This window comes from Condylura cristata, unplaced genomic scaffold (genome assembly GCF_000260355.1).
Source record: "Condylura cristata isolate star-nosed mole 26May11 unplaced genomic scaffold, ConCri1.0 scaffold00011, whole genome shotgun sequence".
Classification (NCBI taxonomy): domain Eukaryota; kingdom Metazoa; phylum Chordata; class Mammalia; order Eulipotyphla; family Talpidae; genus Condylura; species Condylura cristata.
Genome location: NW_004567112.1, coordinates 19,018,815 through 19,038,783, shown reverse-complemented (window position 1 = coordinate 19,038,783; position 19,969 = coordinate 19,018,815). Strand labels below are relative to the sequence as shown.

Below are 19,969 nucleotides of genomic sequence, written 5' to 3'. Positions count from 1 at the left end.
ACCTCCACCCCCACCCCCACCCTTACCCATTAGCTCGGTCACTCTTCCCTGTCCCTTCTCAACACAGTCGTAGGAACCTACACACAGTGAACATCTTAAAATGTTAATTAAGCTCACATGACCTAGGAGGTAGCCTTCCTGTGTTAGTACCACCGGTCTCCCTTGACACTAGTGACCTCTGCTCTCCCAAATAATCTGGGTAAAATGACCTCTGTTCTCCAAAAATACAATCACATTTTTCACTGTTAGAGGTAGAGAAGGGCCTGTTACATTGTGCATACAGCATAGTAAACATAAGTAGCAGTTTTCAAATAAAACTGGGAAGAAAGAAAATATAATGGTGAGTGGATGTTCAGGAATCATACCTGGCTTTAAAATGTCAATATTGCCCATTTCTAACTGACCTTGACCAGGTTATTTAGCCTTCACCCTAACATGGCCCCAGCAAGAGCAGTGTGTGCCCCAGGCATAAGGCCCACTGAACACAGGGCCTGGCTGTCGCTATCGCTGTAGTGAATTAAACAAACTGCACAGTCAGGCCTTAACTCAGCCAGATATATTAAGTCCAACCTCTGGCTAAACCAGAGGGGCAGTTAAGGGCCCTGGGCAGGCTGGTAGCTGGCCCCCAGGTGTGGAGGGTCATGAAATGTGCGAGTGAGCTTGGTTATTGGTGACTGAAGGCTGCTTCATGGACTCAGCAATTAATCAGCTACGAGGGCCCTTGAAGCTGACATTGGGGGTGCTATCTCTGAAACACAAGTCTGGGCAGAATAGGCCACCCCCGCCCCCAGACCCTCACCCTGTGGTAAAGACCCAGGGAACGCGCTGGGGGCTGAGTCCCAGAGCAGGACGGGAGGCGCTCTGCACACCCTCAGTCCCCCCTTCTCTCTCCAGGGTAGAGTGGAGGTGGAGGTGGGCAAGGAAGGCCTTCGCTTTGAGAATGGAGCCTTCACCTACTACGGCGTCCCAGCCATCATGGCGGCTGCCTGCTCAGGTATTCCGCTTCCCAAGGTATTCCGCTTCCCAAGCTGACTGCACTCGGGGGACTTTGGAGGAAGAAGCATCTGAGGCCAGGTCTTGGCTGTTGATGTAGACCCTCCACCAGCCGTTTAAACTTTTGTTTCCTTTTCTGTCAAATGGGTCTATGGATCATTCCGTGGGCACAATGTTTGTGGAAGTGCGGGTCGACGAACATCACCAAGCCTTAGGGGTGGATTTTTCAGCATGAAAAGACAAGTTTATTTCCCTTTCCACACTTCCACTTGATTGTGTGTTGTTCTCAGGATCAGAGCAGGGGTGTGTGGAAGGAGGGAAGCAGGCTCGTTCTCTGAATCGCTTCTGAAGCACACTGCCTCCTTCTGTCCTCAGATACCGACGTGCGCAAGGTCGGAAGCCTGACTGGATCCTCTGTCTTTCGTATGTATTTCTCAGCCCCGTCCGCACGTCCGCACCTCCCCACCGCGCCCTGCCTCGGTCCACTCAGGGGAGCCAGACGGGCTTTGTGGGCTGGGGCTAACACGTGCTGGCAGCCTCTTTGTAACTCTGCCAGGAACGCTCTTTCTTGCCAGCTACCCACAGACCCAGGGGCTTAGTTTCAGTGTGTCTGGAATGCATTCTGCTGCCTCTCTGTTCATGTGTAAGTGATGAATGGGGGTTGGGGGCTGGGGGGCTTGATAAAATGTCCCCTGCCGGGGAAAGCAGGCAGGGGATTTGTGTGCTTTGTGGAAGTTCAGCCCTTACTTCTCTACTGTAATAAGTCACCAGTGGTCTTGAAAATCTAAACAGGCTATTCTCGTGTCTGTGGGGTTGGTGGGATTTGATTGCAAGCTCTTAGGGATTAAGTCGCCGGCTGGTGCAATATGTTGCCTACCTGCTTCTCTCTCCTTGCTGACCACATCTCAGCTGGTGGAGAGGTGATGCCAGCTGGCCTTGCATGCTGCTGGTGGGCTGCCACAGGGCTGCTGGCTGCTTGGCACTGCCCCTCCCGCGCTCCAGCTTCCTCATTGTCTCCTGCACACACTCGTGTTTAGAGAGCATGCAATATTTTGTGATGAAAGTGTGACCTAGAAAGTATTATTTCTCTAGCTTTCTGTTTGAGTCAATGGTCTGGTTTTCACACTGCTTTCACCTGTTAGTTTTTACAGAGGCCATCTGAATGCCAAATATGGTGTTTTAGCTCATCCTAAATCATATTTTATATAGTGCTTTATACTGGGGTTCATCAGAGGGTCCCAGCGCTTGCTGTCGTCATCCCGGGTAGCACATGAAAGGTTTCAACACAGGGAAACTAAAGAAATAACTTGCACAAAATCACCGAGAAGTTGATGACATCCCTAGATGCATTCTGTATCCTGACTAACCCACCCAGCACAATGAAACACAGCTTTCAGGTCTATCCTTGAAGACAGTCTCTGCATGGGGAAACTGGGGCAACTTGCAGTGTAATTTAACAGCCTGGCGCAGCAGAGGGCTGAATGTAGCTGAGGCACAGCCCACATGCAAGGGGCGATGGACCCTGAGCTGAAAAGCCCCGGTGTGTGATTGTACTCACATAAGCCAGCAAACACCAAGGCTGGTGAGGGGCAGTTCTCCGCATAAGATCCCAGGGTGGGCGAGGGCTGGGTGACTGAAGCAGGTAAGCCCTGGTTCTCAAAGGAGACCTTCTGTAGCCATCGCTTTAGGGCTACTCAAGGTGGAGTGACTCCTGAAATTCTAAAAGCTATCTAGAAGCGCGGGTCATGTCCTCAGTGGTCCATAAGACAAAAAGCTGTGGGAACTCTGCGGACAAAAACTACATAAAGCTCCCAGCCCACCTAGTCCAGATTAAGTAGTAGGGTGACATTAACTGATTTTCTCCTTTGCTTTCTCCTGTCTATAGTTCTTGCCAGCAAATCCTCTCGTTTTATCAGTGAAATAGGAGAAATCTTTCAACACTGGCCCCTCCTTCAAAACTGGTTAACTAGAAGGACACCTTCAAGCCTTTCCCTCTCTATATTTCTGAACATCTTTTGCAATCTTCAGAAGGAGAAGGAAGTCTCATTATCCAGTTCCCATTGTTCCCCTAAGTGCTCACCCGTGTAAAATCACTGCAAAGGCCTCAAGTCACTGTAAAGCCACCACAGCCCATGGATGTCCTGAGGGTGCTACTAACCAGAGCCTGGCCTCCAGGCACCTTCCACTGCCAAAACCTCACCTATAGGTCTAGGGAGAGCTTGCCACTGAGCCACAAGGCTCAGCTCCACCCTCCTTTGGGTGGAGCAGGGAACCTGGGACCTCCCCTTCTCCTGGGGACCACCCTGTAACAGAAGGACAGCATGAAGGAGCCGAGGAAGAGAGGTGTTCTGTAGTGCTGTGCTGCTGAGAGTGACTTGAGTTAGTTCATCACATTGACTTGCACTGGGATCGCTGCCAGTGCCCAGCCTGTCTTCCAAGCCTGTAGCAATGCAGGCTCCTCCCCAGCATTGCGTCCTCCGAGAGAGAGCTCCTAGAAGGCCCAGGCAGGATGCACCTTCCTCAGGGACTTCCCCAGCAAGAGCCTGTGGGCGCCTCCTGCAGGTGACCACAGCAGCTGGGAGCGTGGAAGGGCGGCAGCGCCAGGCTCCCCCCAGGACACTGCCTGCGCCTTGCATTGGCAGCTCTGATTTCCTCTAAAATTATGCACAGAAGACCTCCAGCATTGTCTACATAGATGACCCTCTCTCTGGTGCATGGCTTTTAAGAGAATGCAATTTCTGTGCTTTCAGAGACAAGATTCTCTTTTGCAGAGAAATGTGATATGAAGATCTGGAAACAGGTTGTCTGACCCACTTTGCTCTTTGTCTCTTTCCTTCTGTTTATCTTTTTCTTTGCAACTCACAAATCCTTGGCCCTTCACTCTTTAGTGCCCGTCTCTGTGTCTCGCACCTTCGCCTTCAGCAGAGGGGACTCTCTGGCAGGCTCCCCAGGTAAACATGCATGGGCATCTCGGGTCTCCGTTGATCCACTGGGGTTTGCAAGAGGACTGTGGTGTCTGTCACTGTCCCCCATGACAACTAGTCTTTCCCAGCAGCCACTCCCCTGACCTAGGCATGCACAGGCATTTATGGGTTCTGGAGGGAATTTAGCTCCCGGAGATGGAGAAATGGTGAGTACATGGAAAAATGGTGAGTGACTGGTAGTGCAAGTTCTTCATCAGCATGTGTCTAGAAAATGGTGGACTGCAGTGTGTAGCCAGGGAAAAACAGGAAGTAGGAACAGAATGCCCTAGTTTATACCTGCCCACCTGCCCTACACAGTCTCTGCCTAATAATGTCTTCCAGTAATGCTACTACAAGGTGACCATATTCTCCCTGGCTCTTCTTATATAAAGGATGGCGGATGTAAAAATTTCAGAACAACTCTTTGTTGACTTTAACATTGTTAATTACATAGACATTTCAGGTTCTCTTTTTTGTCAAGTAAAGTAGATCCTATCCAGTGACTCAAGCTTTGAGTAGAATACGACGGTCCGTCTGAGCCATCAGTGAACTGTTTGTACTGTTTTCACCTCCAGGTGTGGGTCTCTTAGATCACAGAGAAAACCAAGACATCATTTGTTCAAGGAAATACGTCCTTAAAGTAGAACGTTACCCAGTTCCCACTCCCTTTAGCCGTCTCCCTTATCACAGTGCTTGGGCAATGCTGCTGAGGGCCCCCTCATTTCCGCAGCCATCAGGCATCCAGTTACATTCCATGGCCCATATTTAGGACTTTCAACATTCAGAAAGGCTATTTCATGAAACCAAGCTTTTTGTTGATTCTGCTTTCTTCCAAATCGCATTTTTCCACCAAAAAGCCATCTGGCTCCCATGTTTGCCTGTGCAAAATTAACTACTTTCTCAAATTTCACCAAAACCTCCCCTCACTTGGTGATTTTCCACCAAGAAATGAAATTTCTCTTGCTTTGTGGGAGTTCATGTGTTCCTGATGCGTGTAGGGCTGTGGTCCAGGTGAGAGGCGAGTCTGGTGTCCTCACCAGCCACTGGCCAACGCCTGCTGGCTACAAGTGGCCCTGTCCTATGCCTTCAAGTCCCTCACTGCAGGGAGTCTTGGTGGACGCAGGCTGTCGTGACAGTGGAGAGGCAAGTCTTTCAAGCCAAAGGATCAAAGGTGGGCTGTATTTTCCTTTTTATTTAACCAGCAACTTAGTTATTTGTAGCGTCTCAGGGAAAGGGAGATTCACTCTAGCTCACCTGTATGTCTGGGAAACTTGGTGGCAACCCAGTGGCAGACAGAGATTAGGGTGACTCATGCCTGTTATGCAGCCCGCCCCCCTCCGCCAGGAGGTGCGAGACTTCCAGCCCATCACTGGCTGGGGTTGCTTGATCTTCCCCCACCCATTTTCCATGTGGGTGTTTTACCCAACAGGAAAGAGGTGAGCCCTCAGGAAGCGAGAGCAAGGTCTGTCCACTTGCACTCACGGTTCACCTCTGCAAGGTGGAAGAGGATAGGACCAGCAAGAGAAAACTTCCCAGCTCCCTCCTCCCGCCTCTTCGTCTGGTGTTTTATGGGTAGCCAACCCTTCCTGGACATTGGTCACACCCCCGGGGCCTCTGTGTGGTATTTCCACTTTGACTTTGTATTCTCCTCCATCATCAGCAGAGGAAGTCTCAGTTGTAGCATTTTTGTGGAAAATAAGCCTCTGGCCCCGTAGTTATGATCCAGAAAATTTAATCAACATGTAGTCTATCTTATCCGCAGTTTACCCAGGGAAAAAGATAAAATGTTAGAAATTAAGAAAGTCTTTAATGTTAAAAAGAGCTCGGTCCATTTATTTATACCCCACCACCACCAGAGGAGGTCCTGGCGGCTTAAAAGAGAACCTTGAAGCCCTTGGCCCCCCTCACCCCAACACACAGATTTTGTAATCGTACGCAGGGGAAACAAACCAGCTGGGCGGCAGCAGCTGGGGCCTCTCATGACTCTATGCACGCTCTGCTCTGGGCTTCCTCTCCAGGCCTTCCGCCGTGACCGGCTCTGGGTAGCGCCGCCCTTACAGCCCCTCCCTCCCACGCACAGGTGTGCACGCTCACCAGGTGCATACACCACGCTCAGGTGTCCATAGTCAGCACACGTGCCCCACACCCACCACCTTTCACATTAACGAGATCAAAGCCTCAGGTGATAGCCACAGAGGCCAGTGGCTAAAAAGCCTGACCATTCGCTTACCCTGTGGGAGACGGCCATGGATTATTTTGGGGGAACCAAAGGCAAGGAAGCAGGCGCTAAAAATCTAACATGTTGGTCCCTGTCACAGGTATAAAGAGCAGAGGAAAGAGGAGGAGACTCAGCTCTCCCAGGTCCTGCTCTGTTACCTGGGCTTTGCTGGCCTCTGAACATAGGCACTTTGTGCCCCCTAGAGGGCTGTGAGTGCTTAGCATTGTGTTGTGTTGTGCTTTTTACGATTTACTTTTATTTATTTATGATACAAGAACTGGGGTACAGGCCAGAGGTATGGGGGCATGAGGGGGTTCACCAGAGACAGAGTGAGGAGCAGAACAGGCAGACTGACTGAAATACACTGCTGAGGGAAGCAGTGGGCGAGGAGAGATCTGCCACACCATGTGGGTCAGCTCCCTGGCCGGGGATTGAACTTGAGCTGTGGTGGCCAGCAGTTGTGTGACAGTGCTGAGACTTAACCCCTTGCACCGCCAGGGGGGCCCTGGTTTGCACTTTGAAAGCAGCTGCGCTGTTGAGACTGTGCTCACAGGGGTTGAAGCTCATTGTCCCCACACCAAATACTGCACCACCGTTTATCAGGAGTTTCCTTCTATTTGGACCGTAGTTTGAAATAAGAAGAGCAGGAAGATTTGTGGGTTACCTCCAGAGTGTCGGGCAACCAGCTAGCTTCGCAGCTACTTTCATTTAGGAGTGAAGCTTGTGATGACCCACAAGAGAAAGGACAGTCACTGCCATGAACGCTGTCTCTCTCCAGATTCCTCCCTCTTCCTTCTCCGAAGGGTGATCTCGCCTTCCCCATGACTTTCTTTCTGAGTTCAAAAAGCAGAGACAAGAGTCAGACTTCTTTTTCAAGACCCAGTTGCCCATCTGTAATGTGCTTTGAGATGGAGGAGGATGGTGTTTTCTCCCAGAATATACGGGAGACCCTAAAAATAATCCTTTCACTTTGTGAAGCGTGGCAAGTGGAAATATTCCTTCGGGTTGGTGCTGGTGTAGTCCACATTTGGGAACCATTAAAGCCCCATGTGACGTGAGCACGTTCATCTGGGCTCCTAGCTTGGGCTGATTTGCAGGGTTCACATTGTAGCTTTGACGACGAGCTTGTGGCATTTGTCTGATGTTGAATGTTCACCCAGAAAGATGAATTTTAATCACCCTAGCTTGTACTTTCTTAAGCCTGTGTAATCAAGCTCCCCATCCAGTCTAAGGACACAGATGGCCTTGGCGTGGTGGCCGTGCCAAAGTGGGCTTTCCCCTTGTCCCTCACTGATGCTTCAAAAAAAGTATGGAAGGCCACCGAACCAGCATTGCCCTAAGTCCCCAGACTGAAAAGGAGAGTGGGCATTTTATCATCTGTGAGTCTTTATCTGGGGCATGGGGGTCACCAGTCAAGCCAGAGCCCCAGAGCTCCTGCCTCAGCGCAGAGTGAGAGGAATTCCGCCAGCCCCTGTAGCAGTATAAAATCCTCGTCCACCCCACTCTCACCCCACCCCTGATCTGTGCCGGTGTCTTTACATCCACCCTCAGGAACCCCAACTTGCCCTGTAGCACAGGCAGCTCTTGCAGGCTGACCTCAATGAGACAGCCGGCACAGGGCCCCACTTGGCCCCAGCAGGGGGTCTAGAGCAGAAACCCTGCACCCCGCCACCCGCTCTCCCCAGGGCCAGCATGAGGGCGTGACGTGAGCAAGAGTGGACATGGGCCACCTCGTCAGCGCTTTCGTGCCATGAGGTCGATTTTTTTTTTTATTACAAAGTTTATTTTTACATCATTTTGCACATTTTTTTTTCCATCTCGATTGTAATCCCCGCGGGTTTCCCATCACCAAATCACCCCTGTGCCACCACCATAGTCTCGTGCATTTCCCTCCCTTCCCCCCCACCCCGTTTTTGATCCCATTCCCCACTCCGCCCCCACAGAATGTCGCATGAGGTCGATTTTGCACACACTGAGGGTCTGTCTCTTCTTGCACCTCTTTGCACTGTAGCATTTTCCTCCTTGCTTCGCTCCCCCAAGCTGTGCCTCAACGCTCTTAGGAAATGCCAAGGGGAATTCTACAACTTGAACTAGTTTGCCATGCTGCAGGGACACTCGTCTGTTACTGATTTCTTCTCCTTTTTTTATTAAAAGCATTTCCAGTTCCCCTGCCCAGAAACCTCGGCGGGTGTGTGCACAATTACCAAAATGCCGAGTCATCAGCGCCCTACCTCTAGAGGAATGTCAGGCTGGGGACTGGTGGACACAGGTCTCGGGAGCACTGGTCTTACGAACACCCGCATGAGCAGGGGCTTTCTTTGTCATGAAATGGGGGTGCCTTTTCCTTCAAAAAATCGCTTTATAGACTCAAACCTTATAAGACAGTTGTACCTCTTGGTGTTGGGAATCTTTGGGGATTTATAGCTAAACCTACGGCTAAACCTTCAATAACATGGTTTTCACTTAAAAAAAAAAAAAGCCATGTTTCTACTCTTAGCACAGCAGTGATGTTGCTTGTGCTTGATATTAGGGTCCCTGGGAGTGACAGCAGAGTGTCAGGTGTGCACTGGACACGAGCAGGGGTGAGAGCTTTTAGGGGACAGGGAGGTCCCGCTGTTCCCCAGCCAACAGGTAGTGGGAAGTTAATTGGGTGCAGGAGTGGCTTAATGGGGTCGGCTCGTTCCTGTCCCCTTCCCAAACCATCATGGATGATGACATGAAGTCTCGCACGTGGGGCAGCATGTCTTGGGGGTGTGTGGAGCACAGGTTCAGCCAGGCCAGAGGAGGATGGTCAAGGAGCTTATTTCCCAGGGTAACTGAAGACATAGGCTCTGCTCACGCTCCCCTTGTTCCAAACTGAGGTCAAGGCCCACCAGGCCAAGGTTTTCCAGCTGCAGACACACTTCAGAGAAGCCACAAAGGAGGGTTAAAAGCCCCTTGGAGGAAACTAAGCAGGGAAGCAGGGGTCAGGCCGTAGGGGGGCTTCAGGTCCCAGCAAGGCCTATAGATTTTATGCCGAGTCAATAAGTAGTTTTAAAATGTGCTTCTGGCAGCCGAGGTGAAAGCAGGTTATAAAATTCTCAGTGAGGAATAAGACTGTGGTCTGGGCAAGGGAGATGGTGCCGGGGCCTTGCATGGTGACAAGCTGGCGGCAGACGGGCCTCCTGTGTCTAGTGTGGAGCTAAGAGGAACTGACGTGGGCCTGAGGTAGCAGGAGTGAGGTGACTCCCAGACTTTGTCTCAGTAACAGCCCACCTCTGAGCACTTACAGACAAGGGGAAACCTGAAGAGGGGTCTTGGGCTCTGTAAACCTATCAAGACTGATGATGAGGGTGAGGATGGTTCCAGTGAGGAAGCCTGTAATTACCGATATTTTAATCTTCCCAGCACTAGTAGTGCCAGGTAAGGACACACAGCCTGGCAGCTAAACAGATTAATGGTGCATTCCAAACAGGTGCTAATCAAATCTTTTGACTGATGGCAGCATTATCTCAAGACACAGAACTGAATTCCCAAGGTTCTGCCTGCAAGAACAAAGTGCAACCTCTGAAGAATTGGACTTTTCATTCAAGCCTCTGAACTAGACCTGTGTTATGAAAGGCTAACACCCACTCCCACACCCACTCCCACACCCCACCCAAACCTGGCCCCTTCTTTGGCAGGACATACAGAGCCGTGTCAGCTGGGAAGAGCTCTGCTGTCTCGGGTCACCTGCAGAACCTCTCTTCTGTCCATCCTGGGGCGGCTTGTCCACCTCGCCCTTCTTGAAGCCAAATGTCGGTCTTAACTTTCTCAAGAAGTGTTTCTTGAAGATGTAAAAAGAACCTGCCTGGGCATTTGGCAGGTCTTTGACAGAAACCAACAGGTTGTGCCAGGTACCCCTAGGCCTATGCAGGAGCAGACCCTCTCTCTTGAACACCCTCTTTGACCCAGTCCTGCCCCTCTCTGTGGAGTGAGGGCTTCACAGGGCCAAAGAAATGTGCCCATGCAGAGCCTGTGTTTCTCCTTCTGAACCCCATTTCCAATCTCAGGAATTCCTCCCCCCACCCCCACCAGCCCTGGGAGAGGCAGCTTCAGGCCAGAGCCTGGTTCTCCCCACAACCCTGTTTCCTGCACAAAACTAGGGAGTCAGACTGACTGGTCTTCCAGGTTCTGGTCAAGAACAAAATTGGAACCGACTTTTACAGTCTGTTAGCAAGATTCAGTATTTCTCCATGGGGTTTGTGAGGTTCTTTGATATTCTTGTCTGGCCCACTGACCTTGGGGCAGGCCTGAGTTATTCCCACTCACGGGCCTCGTCACAGTGAGACTGGTTGTCTGGGCTGTGACAGAGTTTGTGCAGGCAAACCTAAGGACTTGGCCTTTCCAAAAGGTGTGTGAGTAGAGTTTTATGTAAAATTCCATTCATGGAGGACCTGGGCCGCAAGCCAGGCTCACAGTCCACGCTCATCGCCTGCTCTTAGCCCAAGAGCAGGACCCAGAGGCCATGGGCCACTCTGCCCAGCTCTCGCTGGCAGGGAGGCCAAGGAGCAGGAACCTGTGCAAGAGGGACCCCCATTCCAGTCTCCAGCATGAGCACCCCAACCTCAGCCGGGAGCACTGGACTGGCCCTTGGGGGGGGGTAGAAGCCTGTCCCTCCAAGGGTCCTCAGTAAACAGCCTCTTCTCTCCTCCTCTCTCCCCACCCTCTCTGACTCCTTCTCCCTCCCCTCACCACTTGCAGTAAACCGGTCCCCTTCTCGCTGCAGCGGCTTGAACCGCTCAGAGTCCCCGAACCGGGAGCGCAGTGACTTTGGGGGGAGCAACACCCAGCTGTGCAGCAGCAGCAACAACCTCTACACGCCTGACTACTCGGTGCACATCCTCAGCGACGTGCAATTTGTGAAGGTAACAGGAAGGGCCCTACCGTGTGCTGGGCGGGGGACCCCGACTGGGAGCCGCTGATGCGCGCACTGTGCCACTGTCCACTGCTTGTCCTGCTCTGAGTCTGGCTTCTCAAGGGGGGAAGCTAAACCACAAAGCCATAGGGAGTTAGCTGGCCTGAGCCACGTGGCCGAGAAGAACCGTGTCCTTTGGAGTCTCTACCATTGGCACCAGGTGGACTTGTTCTTTGTTCCCAAGGTAGAATTGCAAAGGTGTAGAAGAAACCCTACCGGACTCTGCCGATGGTAGTATATTTGCACACCTTAAGGGGTAAAGCCTGAAGCCATTCAGCCAGTGCGCTGGTTGAGAAGCATTTGTCATGCCGCTGTATTCCCTGGACATGACCGAGCTGTTTGAAGAGAGACAGCCAAGCCCTTCACCTGTCACTAAAGAGCTTCTTCTTCATCCTCCTCACTGAGCCCAGCCTCACACAGAGAGCTTTTAAGGTGTCCTTTGTTTTCATTTGACAACGTGTTTGGTTTGCTCTAGTTTTTATTTATCCCGTCTTTGCTAGCATTGCACAAACCTTATGTACTCGAGCCTGAGGTCAGGGGAGACCTCCACTTAGCCAAGTGTAGTGTACCTGGTGACCTATGGCAACTGCAGACAGGGTGACCAATGACCTTGAAATCCAGAAGATGGAGCAGGGTTTTCCTTCGTCCAGAACACACGCCCTAATTATCTGGGCTGGCTCTCTCTCTCTCTCTTCCAAAACTTAGACACCCTGAGCTAAAACTGACATCAGCTGACAAATGTCACCATGGAGCGTTCTCCAAAGGGTGCCTGGGGGGTCGCTGGGCAGGTACCTGTTTGAGGGGTGCTTTGTGCAATGTGCTTCCCTCTTCAGTCTGAGCCGGCAGCTTAGCCTCACAGCCACCCTCTGTGGGTCACAGCTGTGACTCCCATTTATGGATAAAGAAGTTGAGACTTGAGCTCACATGGCTAATACGTGGCAAAGCCAAGTTCCCAGGTTGAGTCTCTGTCTCCAGAGGCCAACCCCGAAAGTCCCCCGGCTTTAGGGAGAGTTGTGGGAAATCAGAACTGAAGCAGCCTGGGCAAGTGACTTGAGGAACTAAACATGAACAAGCTTTTGAGGATCATGTTTAATGAACAAGTGTAGGGAGCCCAGAATTTTCGGAACCATAAATGCAAAAGTTGGAGCACATTTTCAGGAGATGGGTTTGGCAACTCCCCAAGGAGAAATGTGTTAAGAGGAATACCTGGTGATGCACTGTCAGGACTTTCTTAAAACTTACAGATGATCCTAGAACACAGGGAAAGGGAACATTCTATGAAAGCAAGGCACAGAGGAGAGACATTTTGTTCCATGGAGAACCCTGAAATCTGAGGGCAGGTCCCAAGTGATGTCCCTTTGCTCAGGCCAGAGGACCTTGATGTAACTGGGACAGAACAGAACATGGTCCTCTTGTTCACCCAGAGATTATGAAATCGAGAAGACTGAGTGTCACAGTAGAAGTTATGGGGAAGGCAGGAACCCATTTGTTATTCAAAAACTTCTTTAATTTTGTGACTCTAGTGTCTGAAGAACTTTCACTGTAATGAGTAGTTCTATAGAAGGATACTTTATAGGTTCGAATTCCTGTTTTAATAGTGATTTGATTTTGGTTCTTTCTTTTTCTTTCTTTCTTTTTTAATATAAGTAAAGATGGTGCCTTAGACCAAAGATGAAAATTCCCTCTTTGACTGGAAAGACTGTTAAGCCATCTTGTCAAGGGCTGCTCTTTTATTCACCTTCCCCACCTGTCCCCAAACCCCTTTTAACATGAAGAAAGTTTTGGATGAAACTAAAGAGAAGATTGTGTAATGGGGGTGTTTTCATGGCGGAAACACCTATGAGTGGCTGCAGGAAAATTTTGCAAGGGTTTTTCATGTCCAAAAGACTAAAGTTCCAGAACTATTTAAGTCCAGAAGTAACATGACTTCGAGACATTACACAATTAGGTAAAATAGTGTGTTTAATGATTATCTGTGAGAGATAGTAAAACCATGACTAATAGTAGTTAATACGTTATGAAGTGTCACATAATCCTTATGAATGCTTTTTGAAATGTACTTTATAGATATCATTATTAAATTAAGAGTACCTGCTGGAAGTCTGATAGTCTGGGTTGCATAACCATGTCCAATAGTAGGTGAAATCCCAAAAATGCAGGTTTGTGTTTTGGGGATAAACATCTTAAAATGAGAAGAGACATCACAGTGGCAGAAAGGTTATCTTTGGACATATCCAATACAAAGACAAAATGTGCAAAAGAGTCCCCTTACCTCTGGTCATTTTCAAGATAATCAGACCTCGTTTTCCTCTGTAATTCAGAAGATGCATGAGTTCTTACCTGGCCAAAGTGTAAGAGAAGAAAGACCATCTGAATGCAAGCTGTCGCTAAGAAATGACTGTCTGCCCTGAGCCAATCGATAAGTGTGTGCTGAGCATTAGCAATGGTTTTAGGCACCAGGAGCTACACTGAAGACATCCCTCATGTGTCCTCTGCCTCGTGAAGAGCTTTAGTTAAATGATAGTGACCAGTTCAGGGCAGTATCTAATTGATTACAATATTGTATGGATTCATTTTAAGCACCGGCTTAAAATTATACTGGCTAGAGCATGTACTGGAGCTTTAAGAATTAGGAAAGAGTAAGAGTAAAGTTAAGGCAGTGTGGTGAAGGGACACCCTGATCAGCAGGGTGTGGGAAGCAAAGACGCATGAGCAGGACTGGAGGCTGTGTGCTGGTGAGCAGTGGGGACTGTGGAACACTGCCAAGGCCGAATTATCAAAACTGGGGGGCGAGTTTAGGTTCATCTGTAGATCTGCTCTATCAATACAGTAGCCACTAGCCACATGTTAAGCACATGACATGTGGCTTTGTCCAAATTGGTGCAGTGTAAATGCAAGCCGCCTATTGGATTTCACAGCACAAAAAGAAATATAAAATTCCTCATTAATAATTTTTAATGGTTGATAGCAGGTTCAAGTGGAATCATCTGGGCTGTGTTGGCTGAAATGAACTTGATTGTTAAAATTCATTTCACTTGTTTTTATGTTTTTAAAATATGACCACTAGAGGGTTTTCAATTGCCTACCTGACTCACATTCCATTTCTGCTGCATTTTTCTGGTATGTACTGTGCAAGGTAGGAAGAAGGTCCCTTGTGTTGTTGAGCAGAGAAGGGAATCCACACAAGTGAGGCTTGACTGTAATCCAGCAGCTGGGCCAGCTTGCTCCTCTGAAGTCACTTCCAGATGGGTACCTTGTCACCAATTCCTTTACGTCAACACATTGACATAACAGTAGTTTATTGTAATTTTTTAAAATAATTTTTAGAAGGTAGCAATGTGAAAGCAGGGCTGAGAGACACGCAGAGACAGTAATGACCGAGCACACACCGCCTTGTCCACACCTTGTACACAGCACCCACCGCAGGCCAGGCCCTCAGCCAGTGTTGCCCCCAATCCTGGCCTGGCTTGGCACCCCTCCCCCAACCCACACCCCCACTCACACTGTGCCTTCCTTCTTCCCACTCAAGTCTCACCGGGGCTGGAACTGCCTGAATCTCCTCATGAAGGTCACTGACAAGGTGGTTAGCTAACATCTGTGAATGCCTCAGGTGACGGTAACGGGGGACTCAGGTCCTTAGGAGACGGAGTGTGGTGGCTCCCACTGTGGCCAGAGCAGAATCTTAGTCCCAGCTCATCCTTCACAACCCTGCGCAGACAGGGCTGGCGCTCCCAGCCGCGGTTCCAGCTGCAGGAAGGGCAGACCACAGCTTCTTCAGAACAAAAGAGCGTGGCAAAGCTCCCTGCAGGTACAACCCCGGGCGAACTTTCCAAAAATAAATGAGTTGGATAAAATAGAGCACTTGGCAATACTCCAGAGAGACTTTTAGCCTGGGGCTCACAGCCAGTGGCCACTGACGGGGCCCTGAGCCCAGAAATCCATTTCAGAGTCAACCCTGAAAGGGCCTCTTTTCCCTCCCTCCTCTCGCTTGACTCAGTATCTCTTCTTTGGCTTCCTTTTCCCATTGTCCCTATCCAGAACGTCCTCTCTCCCTCTGCTTTCTCTTCTGTGTTATTTCCTGAATCAAGGCTTTGCTTTCCCAAGACCTAGTCTTGCCATCACACATCAGTGATTCAGATGTCACATTCCCTTGCTGAAGGGCATAAAAAAAGAGCCTGTTTTCATCTGAAGCAAGGTTTTGAAGCACCAGTCTGTGACTTACCCCCAAGAACAGGTGATGGAGAAACCTTCCTGCCGGAATGACTGACGAGTCTGGCTGAGTCTAACTCTCCAGGCGCCTTCCCTTCCCGGGAAGTTTGATACCTGGGCCCCGTCACTTCTAGTGTGACTCGTGGCCAGAGGAGACAGCTGACGGCTCGTGTGGGGACACACAGGAGCGTGACCCCCACATCAGGGATGTCCAGCCTGACTGTGAGGCGCTCAGGCTGTCAGCTTCCAGAGTGTCAGCCTGCTCTGTCACAGCGTCCCCGCTGACTGACCCCACAGGGAGAGGACCCTGTAGACTAACTGAAGGTGCCCTCCGTCCTTCCTGGGTTCCAGGAGAAGGGTTGGCTCCTCCCGGTAAACCCTGAGAGTCCAGAGCCAATGATCTTAGGAATGTTGGTGTCAAACCAGCCAAGGGCCCTCTTTGCTCCCCAACTGCCAGGCTAGTATAGCTCAGGTCAGGCCCTCAGTTATGGGTCCTGGACTCTTGAGGCCAGGGATCCCCACTGCATCCTGCTTCTGAGCTTGGGAAGTCTGGCCACTCCGGGTTGGGCTCCACCCAGCTCCCCCAAGCTTCTGCCCCCTCTGTCTCTTCCAGATCACGCGGCAACAGTACCAGAATGCACTCACTGCTTGCCACATGGACAGCTCACCCCAGTCCCCTGACATGGAGGCCTTCACTGACGGAGACTCCACCAAGCCCCCCACAATCCGGGGCACACCCCAGACCCCCAAGGACGACCCTGTCATTGCCCTCCTGAGCAACAGGAACAGCCTGCCGTGTAAGTCAGGCCGCCTCCCCGTGAAGGCAGCCCTGCTTCCTCAGCCCTGCCCAGGGCAACCTCTGGGTCTTCTCCAAAGCAGAAAGGTAGCGCACTCACTGTCCTCCCCAGGCAGCCGCTCAGACGGACTGAGAAGCCCTGGCGAGGTCGTGTACCTGCGGATGGAGGAGATGGCCTTCACCCAGGAGGAGATGACGGACTTCGAGGAGCAGGACACGCAGCAGCTCTCGCTGTCTCCCACCACTGTGCCCACGAGAGCAGGTGGGGGCTGTTCCCTGAGGGGTGGGGGAGGGGATTCTCCAGAAGAGCAAGGAAGGTCATCTCCATGGGGCACTGTGATAGCCCAGGGGGAGCCCGGAGTGGGGCCCTAGCACCCCAGTCCCTTGTGACTCTTCCCACCTCCTTACACAACAGGGAAAGACACTGACACTCCCCGAGTAGCCTCCATGAGTCAGGCACATCTGAAATTGGTCTTCCCAGGGCGACAGTATGCCGGGCAGTGTCAGGAGCCCTGTGAGTTTGCAGAGTCTGTGCAAGCACGGTGCGGAGACGTTCCCACTTGCCTTCAAGTGTGCTTCTTTCCTGGCAGAAACTCAGTGGAGGACATCTTGTTCTCTTCACTCCTGCCAGTGCTTAACTTGTTGGATTCCTGCTCCTGTCCTGTCTGTCCATTTGTGGCACTAACTTGACCCTTGTTGACTCTTAGAGCCGCAGAAGCTGGGGCAGCCGCCCTTGTACCTACTGCTGCTCTCCCACCTGCTGGGGACTTTCACCTGCTGAGGAGCATCAACTAGAACCACCCTACCTTGACCCCTGGGTGTTCAAGTTAAGTCCTTTCTTCTTTCCTGTCTCTCAGCCTCAGACAGTGAATGTTGTCACATCAACCTGGACACAGAGACCAGTCCCTGCAGTAGCGACTTTGAGGAAACCGTGGGCAAGAAGCTGCTGAGAACCTTGAGTGAGTAGCTGTTTACCAGACAAAAGCAACCCACCAGCTGGTTAGGACAGAAAGCGTGTTCAGGTCCCACCCCGGAGGAAGAACCACTAGCTCTTTGAGGGACTAATAAGATACCCGTGGGAACCCGTACTGGCACTGGGGCTTGTCCCACATCCTCAGTAGTTTCGGGGTCAGCCTCGGGGAGCCTTCTAGGACAGGAATCCGCCAACCAAGCCCACAAGCCACCCCCTTCCCCACCCCCTTCCTGGAAACAAGATCGGCTGCATCATTTGTTATCCGTGACCACAATGGCAGAGCTGAGCCGCTGCAGCAGGGATTCTGTGGCCTGCAAAATCTGTAACATTTACCATCTGGTCCTTTAAAGAAAGAATTTATGTCCAGGAGACGCTAAGAAAGGAAAGCAGTATCCTCCATGGAAGGAAGTCAGTGACAGAGAAAACACAGTTAAAAATACTCATGGTCTCTAAAAACAAGACCTGGGAACAGAGTGCCCTTCCATCCTGGAGGACAATTATGGAATTGCCCCCACCTGCTCGGTGCACAGCTGGCATGTGGCCGTTCTGGGAACAGCTCCCCGGCTCCCGACAGCAAAGGCCGTGGGTAGTCACTTGGGTGAGGCCGCCAGGGGGCAGGGCGGGCATGACACAGTCATGGCCTTTACCAGGTCCTCTCCAGGAAAGCTCACTCCCTGGCACTAGCCGGGGGCTGTGGTGGAGATGACCTCTCGGGAAGAAGGTGTACCCTAATCCTTCCGATGTAAATACACCGATTCCAGCAGCGAATGGCTTCCTTCTAGTCTGTCCGGGGCTTTGTCTGCTGGCTCCTCCTCTTTCAAAGAGCTCGTGGACCAGCAGCGAGGGGACATGCTGTCTGTCAGTCTTGTAAATCAATCCTTATAAACTGTGTTTCAGGTGGTCGAAAAAGGAAGAGGTCACCCGATGGAGAGAAAGCCTCTGAGGAGAACTCCAACTTAACGCCTCTGATCACATGACCAGTGTTAGTTGGCTGTGTGAGATCCAGAGCTTTGGGGGAGGACCCACCCTCCCATCACCTGCTTCCCCCCAAGGCCTCCCACAGGTGACAGAGCACTCTGCCTTCCTTACCACATCTTCACCCCTAGCTGTCAGACGGGCAGATTTCCCCTCATTGCCTCCAGTTTGACTCAGAGCCTTGCCATGGCCATTATGGGAAGGAGGAACCTCCATGCTAGAAAGGGTCTTGTCCACAGGACAGTCTGGGACTGGAGGAGAAATGACTCCAAGCTAACAATGCCGCTCTGGGACCTAGTGCCCATCTTGTTCCACACTGATGCCACAGTTCATGCTTAGCTGAGCTCAGGTTGCACCAACAGCCAGGCACCAAGGAGGCCGGAGTAGGCGTGAAGCTTAGCTCAGGAGATACACCACGAATTCCTCCAGAACTTTAGGGCAGAGCGAGCCAGCCGCACTGGCATGTGACGTTATAGTACAGAAAGCCATCAGTGACTGGTTTCCTGTTAGATAAGGGTTCCAGCAGTCTGGGAAGTGTCTTAGCTGGAATGGAAAGAATGGAAGATGAAACCTCAAGTCACTGTTTTTCCCAGGGACACGTTTTGACTCCCAATCAACAATCAATCAGTCTGCTCTGGAAGAGGAGAAGCAAGGAGCAGAGAGACCCAGTTGGGAGCCAAAGATGGAACTTTCAGGTTTTAAGTGCAAAGCAACACAAACAAAGAAGAAAAAACTTACATGGAAATATTCTAAGCTGTTAAAGCAAGTTTAAGCCATGACAAACCAAAGAGTGCCCAGGTCAGCCAAGGAGGATGCAAGCTCGCATGGACTTCGGTATGCACGTCCAGAAGACTGACATATCTCTCTTCTTTCTCTCCCATTCCCCTGCCCTGCCCTTCTCACTCTGCCCCAGCAGGTCAGCCAAGTGTAGTTTATTCCAAGGAGTTTTCAGAACACTGTTTCGCCTGGTGGGGCAGATGCAATTCCAAAAATGACCACCCGGTGGCAGAAGAGATGCACCCACCTACTTTAGAGTCCCGTTCAGATCAGGAACCTTGCGCCCAGCCTTTGAGAAGATGTGAAAGTGTGGGTTGTCTTTCGGACATTCACCTCCCTTTCCATCCCCTCCATCAGCGATCCAGTGCTGCCTGCTGTATCTCCAAACCATCCCCAAACTTTCCCCGGGGCTGCACCATCCAGGTTTCCTTCCCTTTCCTTCAAAACCATTACTCCCAGGCTCCCACACCCCAACCAGCCAATAATCACTTGGGAGGGAGATTAATAATTCCTCTGGGTTATTTGCACCTGAAAGCAAATGCTTACCCGCAGGAACCTTTAACTCAGGGCTCATAACTTGGGGTCCATCACCCCAGAGGGTCCATTTATTGGGCTTGAGGGTCCATGAAACCCCTAACACTGTCAGAATCTAGTCTATGTGTCCGTATGTGTGTTTTCCAGAGGGCTAAAGCTTTCATACTATTCTCAAAGGTCTCAGACCCACAAATTTTTTTAAAAAAAAAACAAAAAAGCCACTATTTTAACTAGTGCATCTTTCAGCCCAAAGTTTCTACAATGCAGAGTGAGATGAATATTGAGCAGTTGAAGATAGAATTTTAATTACCAGTGGTCTTAAGTGTCCATCAAACTGTGGGGAAAACTGGTACCCACCAAGCAGTGGGAATTCTCAGAAGTTCGTGACATGCCCAAGGTGGGATTGTGTAGCCTAGGTAACTTCATCCTCTGCCCCCAGCTAGCCGGAGTGGGTGTGGCAGACAGGAGGGGCACAACATTCCAAAGCAGACATTCCAGCTGGAGCCACCTTTTCCAGCCGTAGATTATTTTCAACTTTACACTCCTTGCCTGGCTCTGCCTGAGGTTCAGCAGTGCATGACTTCTAGTAGATAAC

The 19,969-nt window shown here is 50.8% G+C and overlaps 1 protein-coding gene across 1 annotated transcript in view; it reads left to right on the top strand.

Moving 5' to 3' along the window:
- The window catches only part of CNNM1 (cyclin and CBS domain divalent metal cation transport mediator 1), a 48,280-nt gene extending 28,701 nt beyond the window's left edge, over positions 1 to 19,579 (top strand). Inside the window, exons 4-11 of the mRNA XM_012723462.1 lie at positions 812 to 994; positions 1,369 to 1,416; positions 3,882 to 3,944; positions 10,897 to 11,060; positions 15,933 to 16,116; positions 16,228 to 16,377; positions 16,973 to 17,074; positions 17,986 to 19,579. Of these exons, the coding sequence (XP_012578916.1) occupies positions 812 to 994; positions 1,369 to 1,416; positions 3,882 to 3,944; positions 10,897 to 11,060; positions 15,933 to 16,116; positions 16,228 to 16,377; positions 16,973 to 17,074; positions 17,986 to 18,065 (974 nt within the window). The 3' untranslated portion in view covers positions 18,066 to 19,579. The remainder of the gene's footprint in view (positions 1 to 811; positions 995 to 1,368; positions 1,417 to 3,881; positions 3,945 to 10,896; positions 11,061 to 15,932; positions 16,117 to 16,227; positions 16,378 to 16,972; positions 17,075 to 17,985) is intronic.
- The last annotated feature ends 390 nt before the right edge of the window (positions 19,580 to 19,969 follow it).